Source organism: Tupaia chinensis, unplaced genomic scaffold (genome assembly GCF_000334495.1).
Source record: "Tupaia chinensis unplaced genomic scaffold, TupChi_1.0 Scaffold144806_1, whole genome shotgun sequence".
Lineage (NCBI taxonomy): Eukaryota > Metazoa > Chordata > Mammalia > Scandentia > Tupaiidae > Tupaia > Tupaia belangeri.
In genome coordinates, this window is record NW_006204667.1 from 2,758,529 (window position 1) to 2,767,771 (window position 9,243).

A 9,243-nucleotide genomic window follows, 5' to 3' on the forward strand; every position below is an offset into this window, starting at 1 on the left:
GAACCGCGGTCGACTACGTGGGAGTCCAGCGACATAGCCATTACGCTAACTGCTGGTTCCCATGACTTTCCTAATGACCCAATATTTTGATGATGTATTACCCTCCTGATTTTACATACTTCCACAGTCATGGTCTGCACTATTTTTCCTATTTACAATCCACTAATGACAAACCATTTAGAAATAAGCTTGAAGAAGCATGAGACAAGGTGACCCTAATACCTGATGTAAGCTTAAAGTATGGTTTAATAACAGACTTGAACACCAAAAATAGGGGAAGAATAAAACAAAAGGAGAGCTTTAAAATACAGGAGAGCGACCAGCATATGGTGTAAGGGTTACATCACTGGACGTAAGCAGACAGACAAGGCCACTCAGCAGACTGGTAAGTGCTCAACAGATGAGTATCCATTACAGGAAGAAGTAATGACCTCAGAGAGGAGGAGGTTGGGAAAAAGAAACCGACACCAGACAGTGGTGCAGTGGTAAGATAATGCTCTGTGAGGCTGACCACATGGGACAGTTCCAGGTTCACGTCCAGAAACCTCCCTGAACAAATGAGATATGTGTGTCTATGATCCGTGACACAGTGAGGTTGGGGTGGATCCTAGTGTAACGATCCCATTGGGGGTGCCTGTCTCTCTTGCTCATTAAAGGAGAAAATAAAACAAACAAAAAAAAGAGGTACAGCTATGTATATTTAACTGTGTGTGAGGAATGAAAGAATCTGACTGTATGTGGTAAATTTTTAGGACCTTTTTCCCTAGAAGGCAAATATGTTTAGTAAATTGGCTCATCCAATCTGTATGAGAGTGGGTCTATACATGTTTTGCAAGGCTCTCACCTATACTGAAGCAGTACCTTACGGTGGCTAATACTATTAGCTTTAGCATCCTCCTGGGGTCCGCCACTTACTAACTGTTTGACCTCAGAAGAGTGAATTAATTTCTCTAAACTTCAGTTTCTTAGTCCCTGAGATAAGAATAATGATGTCTATTGATACCTCATGAGACAGTGAATGTAAAATACATAGTATCGGGCCTTACACGTAGCTAATGCTGAGTAAAAACTAGTCATAACTTTTACTATCAAGGAAGGAATTTTCTGCACATTTTGAGTAATTTCAGAAAGTGCTTTCAACTTTATCACCTCTTTCCTCAGCTAAGTACCTTATGGGTATGTATATGTTGAAAAGTTAGTTTACATTCCAAAGAAAGTGCAAATGTCTCAGAAACCAGTATTTATAATAATATCAAAATTAAAAGTAGGCACCAGAAGGTAGCATGGAGGTTAAGGTGGCTGGGTCCCACAGGGCCGACTATGAAGTTCAAGTCCTGGACATCACAGCTTAAAAAACACAATGTGCATTCCTAGACTCCCAAGAACAGATTCAAGGAGAAGGGATTGTGATGTGGCCATCTTCCCAAGGGGTGATTTCTCATTTTCCCTCTCTGGCTACCTCCCTCTGGTGAGCACATGTATGGTACAGCAAACTAAAAAAAGCAAAAGCTAAAAGTACTATATGGGAGCAGCAGATGATATAATGGTTACATTGCTGGACTCCCATGTAGTTGACAGTGGTTCAAGTCCCAGGCTGGGCGGCTTGAAACTCACGCCTGGTGTGTGTGTGTGTGTGTGTGTGTGTGTGTGTGTGTGTGTGTGTGTGCGCACGCCCAAGTGTGTGCATGCCCAAAATCCTGAGAGGAGAATGGAGAAGAGAGATTATGGCATGACTATTCCCATTGGGGGGTGATTTCTCATTTTCTGACTCTCTCTCTCTCTCCAGCAACTGCATGCGTCCTATAGCAAAAAATGTCTCTTAAAAAACAAAAAAGTACGAATACTATTTGAAAAGGCACGGAAGACAGAATTCATACATTATAGTCTATAAAATTAGAACCTATGATTTTACAGTATCGTAAAGATCAGGTCATTTTTTTTGGCCAGGAAAAACAAACTCTCATTTCTAAAAATAACTCAGGTTTCTTTCTTTTCTTTTTAAATGAGAAAGTCATCTTGCAACAGAATACCCTATTATCATAGAAAGCAAGTAAAGGACAGTATGTCATGAATAAGACTTTAAAAATGTCGCGGTACACGAGCTAAGGATAAAAAGAATTCCTCTGGAAAAATGAGTAAGTAAATTTAATTGCAACTCTAAGTTTACTGTCTTGTGGCTATTTCTTTGACATTCCCATGTACATGATAAACATTTCCTTAGGAAATTACAAATGACCTTCAATTAAGAAAAATGTTACATGCATTGTGTATTTCATTTCTTTAGAAAAGACAATCAGTTTTGTAAAAGAACCATAAATAGGGAATAAAATTTGACACTTAAGAAAAGCAAACATACACTTCCTTTACTCTGGTTTTTATATTTAAACTTAATCCAGTTTTTATCCAGGCATTATCAAAAAAGCTGCAGTCAGAGTAGTCAATCAGTCCACTGTAACTACTGCCACATAGTATGTATATTCAAAGAACACGTGTACCATAAAACTTTATAGATTCAAAGAATACACTGGCTATAAAGTTTGGCTTTCTGCAAGGTAACAATTCCACAGTGGTCTTATAATCAGAGCAGAAACACACACACACTATGGTAGTGACACAGTCATCGTGTAAACCTACAGATTTCATTGGTGAGTCTGATTTCCCTTTGCTGATGAGATGTAAGAATAACAGACCCAACAGAACTTTGCTTTCTAATTAACTAAATCAAATACGTTAACAAATTACAAAAAAGTATTTTCAAGATTAATGAATATCCTTTGTTCTCGAACTTTCCTATACTGCAGAGAAGATTATATATATTGCATTCTTTCCACAGTAAAATAAAATCAGCAATTATATAACAGCAAAACCCTCTAAATAATTTAGGACTACAAAAATGACTATTCAAGGGAACCAGCAGTTAGCGTAATGGCTATGTCGCTGGACTCCCACGTAGTCGACCGCGGTTCGCGTCTCGGACCCGGTGGCTTAAATCTCACGCCGGGCGCGTGTGCGTGCGTGCCCAAGATCCCGAGAGGAGAATGGAGGAGAAGGGATTGCGGCGTGACCATCCCCCCTGGGGGGTGATTTCTCGCTTTCTGTCTCTATGTCTCTCTCTGTCTGTCTGGCGAGCGCACGCGCCCTATAGCGAAAACCTCTCCAAAAAAAAAAAAAAAAAAAAAATATTCAAAAAAATTACCGGGAAAAATTTAGGAAGACAATATAATTTAGTAAGGACCTTAGTTAAGAGAAAGTGAGAGAGAAACCCTAACTTCCTATCTTAGTGCCATCCTCAATGCAAAAATCTCCGAAAGACTCTGCTCCTCATAATATCATGGAAAAAGGGCATATAAAAAGCCCAAATGATCTGTAAACAAAGGGACACAAATGGCAACTAGGAGTTGAACACAGACTTTTTTTCCTGAACATCTGATTAAAAAAATATCAAATAGAGTTCATGAATTTTGTAGTCTTCTGTGTGTGTGTGTGTGTGTGCGCGCGCGTGCAGTAAACACAAGAAACAAATACACCTCATGTGAAAGAGCCATTTTTATTCAGATTAACCGGGATGGACAACTGTCCTATTAAATATTCTACCATCCCTTTAAAAAGAAGAATAAGAAGATTTGATAATCTAGTTAAAATGCTGAGAATTCTCTTGCTTTTTATCAAACTTAGAACTTGTGAGTTATTCCAAAATGTAATAGTCAAAAACATACATGCAAGATGATCCTACAATTAAGATAATAGCTGGTACCAAATGCTGTTTTTAAGTTCTACAATAAAACAGCCTCCCAGACTTGTAATGGTATGTCATTTGGTAAATGAAAGTTTCCACAAAGTAAGAGCAGTGAAAAGATCTTAAAATTATGCTAGTCAAGAGTCTGGTTGAAAAAAAAAAAAAAATCATGTTGGTCCAACACTAAATTTCTTTCAAGTCACTACAGCACTGAATAAAATGCTGACACCACCACGTAAAAATTTATTGAGCTGGCAACAGGCAGAGCATGATGTCAGCCGCCAACATCACCATGCACTTTCCCAAATAGCATGAACGCTTTTCTTGAACTTAATTTAGACTTCGTGCCTAAAGTTACAGTAAAAATAAAAACCTTAGGCATGAGGCATTATTAATCAGAAACGAGTTTAGTTTGGCATAGTCTTGACTCAAATTAGCCTAACACTTCAACAAATTCAGTGTAAGGGAAAAATGCAAGCTTATACAATTTGCAAACGTTCTACAATCTTCGCCAACTCTCGGGAACATTCATATTAGTTAGTTACACCATACATACATAAGATGCAGGCTGACGGGAGACTCAGAAACAAAAGCAGATACACACTGACCCAAGCCCTACCTTCATAGCATGGATTTCTTCAAGCAATCGTTGAGCCCGTCTTTGGTTTTTCAACAGTGCATCTTCAGTACCCCTGAAAAAAACGACATTATTATATAAAGCTGCGGCAGGTATTAATTTTAGACTCATATCATAATGCAAAGTCTCATTCTTTTTAGAAAAGCGTAATAAATCTCTAAATAACACTCTGCCACCCTGCACTGCCCTCCACCCACCCCAATACATACACTCCCAATTTCACCAATAAGCCAAAATTTTTGCAAAAGTAAACACTGTCCTGGCTTTATATTAATGACTATCCCCACTGATAGGTGGCTTGCCTTCTCTTGTTCCGTAATGGGAAGTCAATCATACCTTGTAATGAATCAATCTATAGCACACTGTAGTCAATTAATGTAAGTTGCATAAGGTACAATGGAAGGTTCAATAAAATTTTAATAAATGAAAATCTTTTCTCTGGAATTAACAGAAAAAATTAAGATGTTTAAAATTTGACTGTATCGGAGAGGGGGGCTAGTTTCTGAAACATTTATGAAAGAACAGGACATTAATCAGAAACAAACCACATTTGAAGACTTTCTAAATATTCATGCTTAATTCATAGGAACTATAAATAAAATACTTTTCCATTAACAGTACCGAGCGTGACATACAAAATATTATCTTTTTTGCAACAAATTACATGGAACACAATGTTCTCAGAAACACGTCCACAAGGAAGTGAAGATTTCAAATTACTGGCAATTCAAGGAAAACAGCTTATAAAATCTTCGTAATTGATTCAGGGTATTACAAGATTTGTTAAATACATCATCATAAAATAACTGCTAATAATGTAAAACACAAAAATAACTCCAAGGAAACTTCTTTCTGTAAAAACAAAAAGGAAACTTCTGGAAAAATAACAGAAGAACTTATCCTGTATTTGAAGTGAAAATGGTACAAACCATGAAAGAACATGCTGACAAAGGACATTCTATCTCGTTCCAGTCATCTCTGCATGTCAAACTGCAGTCTGAGTAAGATATTTAACTAAGCCTGTAGCTCCCACCCTCAAATTTGGTAAATACTGAATATAAACAACCTTGGAAATGTTATTAGTCACAGAATCATTATTTTAAATGACTAACTTTTTTGACTTCAGTCTCCCGACACTTCTGACAAGTTTTCGGATAACCAAAACCCGGATTATCTTCACTTCTTTTCTCATCTTCACAACCTTTGAGGAATAAAGCCAAAATTACAAAGGCACTTAATTCAAGAACAAACACACCTTATTTTGAGTCTTACTATTATAGACTTAGTCTACCACTCTAACCAGATTTTTGTTTCACGACATTCACAGTCTGATGCAATCAAACTTCTTCCATAAACAGTGAAGGAAAAAAGTCAACAGTCTAAAAATGTGTCTGAGGGCTTTAGAGAAACAAGTTCTGATTTTTAAAGAAGTCACAGCACTCAGGGATGTGTACCTACTGTTACACTCACACCGTGTTGGGCATAGAACACAAACGCTGCCATCAGTTACTGTTGTATTCATTTTTTTTAATCTCAGTGGTCTAAAACAGAGCCTCACCCATAGTGGCAGAAACCTAATTACATTAAATTTTTTTTAAAAAGTAAGGCCAGTAAATGATGTAATGTTACATCGCCAGACTCCCGTATAGTCGACGGTGGTTGAGTCCTGGACCCGGAGGCTTGAAACTCATGCTGGGCACATGTGTATGTGTGCCCAAAACCGCAAAAGGAGAATGGAGGTAAAGGGACTGCAGCATGGCCACCCCCCCCCCCCCCCGACGGGGGGGGGGGTTTCTTTTTTTCTTTTTTTTTTTGAAGAGGTTTTCGCTATAGGGCGCGTGCACTCACAAGACAGAGAGAGACATAGAGACAGAAAGCGAGAACTCACACCCCAGGGGGGATGGTCACGCCGCAATCCCTTCTCCTCCATCCTCCTCTCGGGATCTTGGGCACGCATGCACACGCGCCCGGCGTGAGTTTTAAGCCACCGGGTACGGGACGCGAACCGCTGTCGACTACGTGGGAGTCCAGTGGCATAGCCATTACGCTAACTGCTGGTTCCCCGGGGGGTGATTTCTTGCTTTCTGTGTCTTTGTCTCTCTGGTGAGTGCATGTACCTTATAGCAAAAAAAGTGTGAAAACATTTACAAAGTACTCTTTACATTTATTTTTTAGTTAAAATGTATTAATATTTCAAGTACAACTTTAAAAGAACTCTTCTAGGCCCTACGGTGCTGGTGTGCCCTACGAGGCTGTGCTCAGCAGTCGACACCCACATGGGACTCCGTGGCTAGCTACTGGGGATCCACCTAAAGGCTGATAGGGAGGCATGTGGCTGCAATCCCAGCGGGGAGACTGAGGCAGGAGGGTGGTGACGGGGAGACCCTGACTAGAAGCAAAGGAAAAAAAGCAAAGAAACTCCATGACACAAGGGCACACTATTTCTGAGCACATGCAAGGCACATACATACACTTCGAATCAGTCCACGAAAGAACAATGGTGAATTCTAAGGACAATAACCAGAACTGCAGACCAAGACGTGGAAATGGCTTAGGTACACGGTGTAAGAGTATTCACTGCAATTATGTGTTATCACTGCGTTTGTCTTACCTACCCCAGTTAGGAATTATACATTTTACAACTCTTCGGGAATGTCCCTCTTCCCCTTGTTCATTTTAGAAGCTCCATAAAATTCAGTTCAGATCTAGCCTTTCCTGCTAAGTCCTCCAATAGTTTGGTCAGTCACAGATCAGTGCGCCTCACCTGGGGCCCCACTACACCTTGGAAGCCCTGAGACCAAAGCTCCTCTCCACTAACCGCTCCCCTCGGTGGCCTTCAGAGGACAGCAGCCCTGCGACATTTACAGCTTTTCTGTACCTTCCAGAGTGCCAGGCACACACATTCCTTCACATTTTTCTTGCCAAAATTACAGTATCTACATCATCCTGTTCCTTCAAGGTTCTAGTATTTGGCTATCCTTCCCATGAACAAAACTGTAATTCCAAACAAACAAACAAAAATTCTGCGTTCTTTGTCACGGCATTCCAATAACCTGGAGATACGGCACCCTTCTATCTGCTGCATCACCCTAACTCACCGCAAATGAACCCTGCGCTCCTGGCAATTCCACCACACTTTTGCCGTCAATTCACTCCACGCAACTACATAAACTTCTCCCCATTCTTCTAAACCCTCTGATTTCCCTTCTCCCCACTCTTTCAAGTTCTGGAGAAAACAAGTATCTGTTGGAACCACCGTCTCTCTAATACTAAGAACGCAATCCCGTTACCCAGGAGTCTCCATTAATAAAGTGACTGTGGATATATAGGAAACATCCTTACAGGCTTCTGAAGCAATGTTTTAACTGTGCTGTGGAACCCTTCCTTCCCTGCCTTCTGAGCCATTCTCTTCCTCTTAATGGATTTGTTACCCACTGATTTTTAATCATGCTTGACTTGTTTTCATTAGAGACAAAACATACTCACTACACAGTTCACTGTGAGTACTCTCTTCTTTCACTGACTAAGAGCTAAGCCTTTCTTTCTATTTTTAAGTTTATTCATTTATTTCTTCTATGTTTCTCATTGTCTCTTTCCTGAGACAAAGACAACAGGTGGGGAGGAGGAGCCCCCACAGAGTCTGCATGCCACAATCCACCCCCAGTTGCAGCTGGCCCCGATCACAGGCACACATGCCTATGCCCAGCATGCTCTGGGGAGACTCTGACACGATTTCACAAACTCAGGCCCTTTCCATGCAGGTCCACTCACATACTGCTGCACCATCGCCACGCTCCCAGAGCTAAGCTCTTAGAAAGAGACGTCCAACTCACTGTCCGATTTCTGCATGCCACTCAATTCCGGTCTGAAGTCCACGAAGAGCTGTCACTAGGATCCCAATGATTTCCCAAAGGCTCTGAAGCCAATGAGAATTTTTTAATTTTACTTCAAGTAGCAGCATCTGACACTGCTAATCACCATCTTGAAACACTCTTGGTTTTCCATTACAGAATACTTTTCCTGGTTTTCCTCCTTTCTCTTGAAATACTCACCTTGGTCTGTGAAGACTCATTTCCCCCTACCAAATATAAATGTGAATGAATTCAGGGGATCAGTAACTAGGATAGCTCTTCTTTTCACAATATATCCTTTAGCCTTAAGTAATTCAATGTGTGCATACTGGTTAATTTTCCATCTAAACAAAGACGACTCAAAAAAATTTTTTTTAATTTGCCAGAGGGTACATGCACTAACCAGAAAGACAGAAAGAGTGAGGGGGAAACAAAGCACCCTCCAATGGGGCGTGACCATGCTGCAATCCCTTCTCTTCTACTTCTCTGCTTTGTCAGGATTTGGGGCATGTACGCAAACACGTGTGGTGTGTTTTTCAAACCACTGGGTCTGGGATTCGAACCATGTAGTTGACCATGTGGGATCCAGATTCCTCAACCACCAGGCCCTGGGCTTGACTCATGACTTAAAAATTTCTACCGTCAGCTGAGATATCTCCTTTTAGCTCCAGACCCAAATAGGCCTATTCAACATTTCACCTCAATTTACATCTGAACCCATGTTTCTCACCCAACTACTGGGTTGTTGGAAAAGTCATGACACATTTTTGCATAAAAACATAGAAAATTATGTCATGATTTTTCTGACAACTCAATAGAACTTTTTCTTTTTGGTACTTCAGATCTCAGAACAATCCTTTTTCTTTGAACCAGGGGATCATTAAAGGTAGTTTTCTTAATCCCTCATGATGAATCTATAACCAAATCCTGTCTTTTTACTCTCTGGTTACCTTGAAGGCTGTAGCATTGCTCTTCAGCCCTGACCTTTCAGCAGTCTTGGCTGTGTTAAATGCTTCTCT

The 9,243-nt window shown here is 40.2% G+C and overlaps 1 protein-coding gene across 3 annotated transcripts in view; it reads right to left on the reverse strand.

Annotated features, from left to right (window-relative positions):
* Positions 1-9,243, reverse strand: part of SRFBP1 (serum response factor binding protein 1) — an 89,033-nt gene that overhangs the window by 65,423 nt on the left and 14,367 nt on the right. The window contains exons 1-3 of one of the 3 annotated variants that reach the window (XM_027767855.1): positions 7,252-7,344; positions 5,486-5,574; positions 4,356-4,428 (exon numbers count right to left, since the gene is read on the reverse strand). In XM_027767855.1, coding sequence (XP_027623656.1) covers positions 4,356-4,428; positions 5,486-5,565 — 153 coding nt within the window. In that variant the 5' untranslated portion in view covers positions 5,566-5,574; positions 7,252-7,344. Of the gene's footprint in view, positions 1-4,355; positions 4,429-5,485; positions 5,575-7,251; positions 7,345-9,243 lie in introns of those variants that run through there. The other 2 variants (XM_006167484.3, XM_027767856.1) reach the window with 2 other exon arrangements.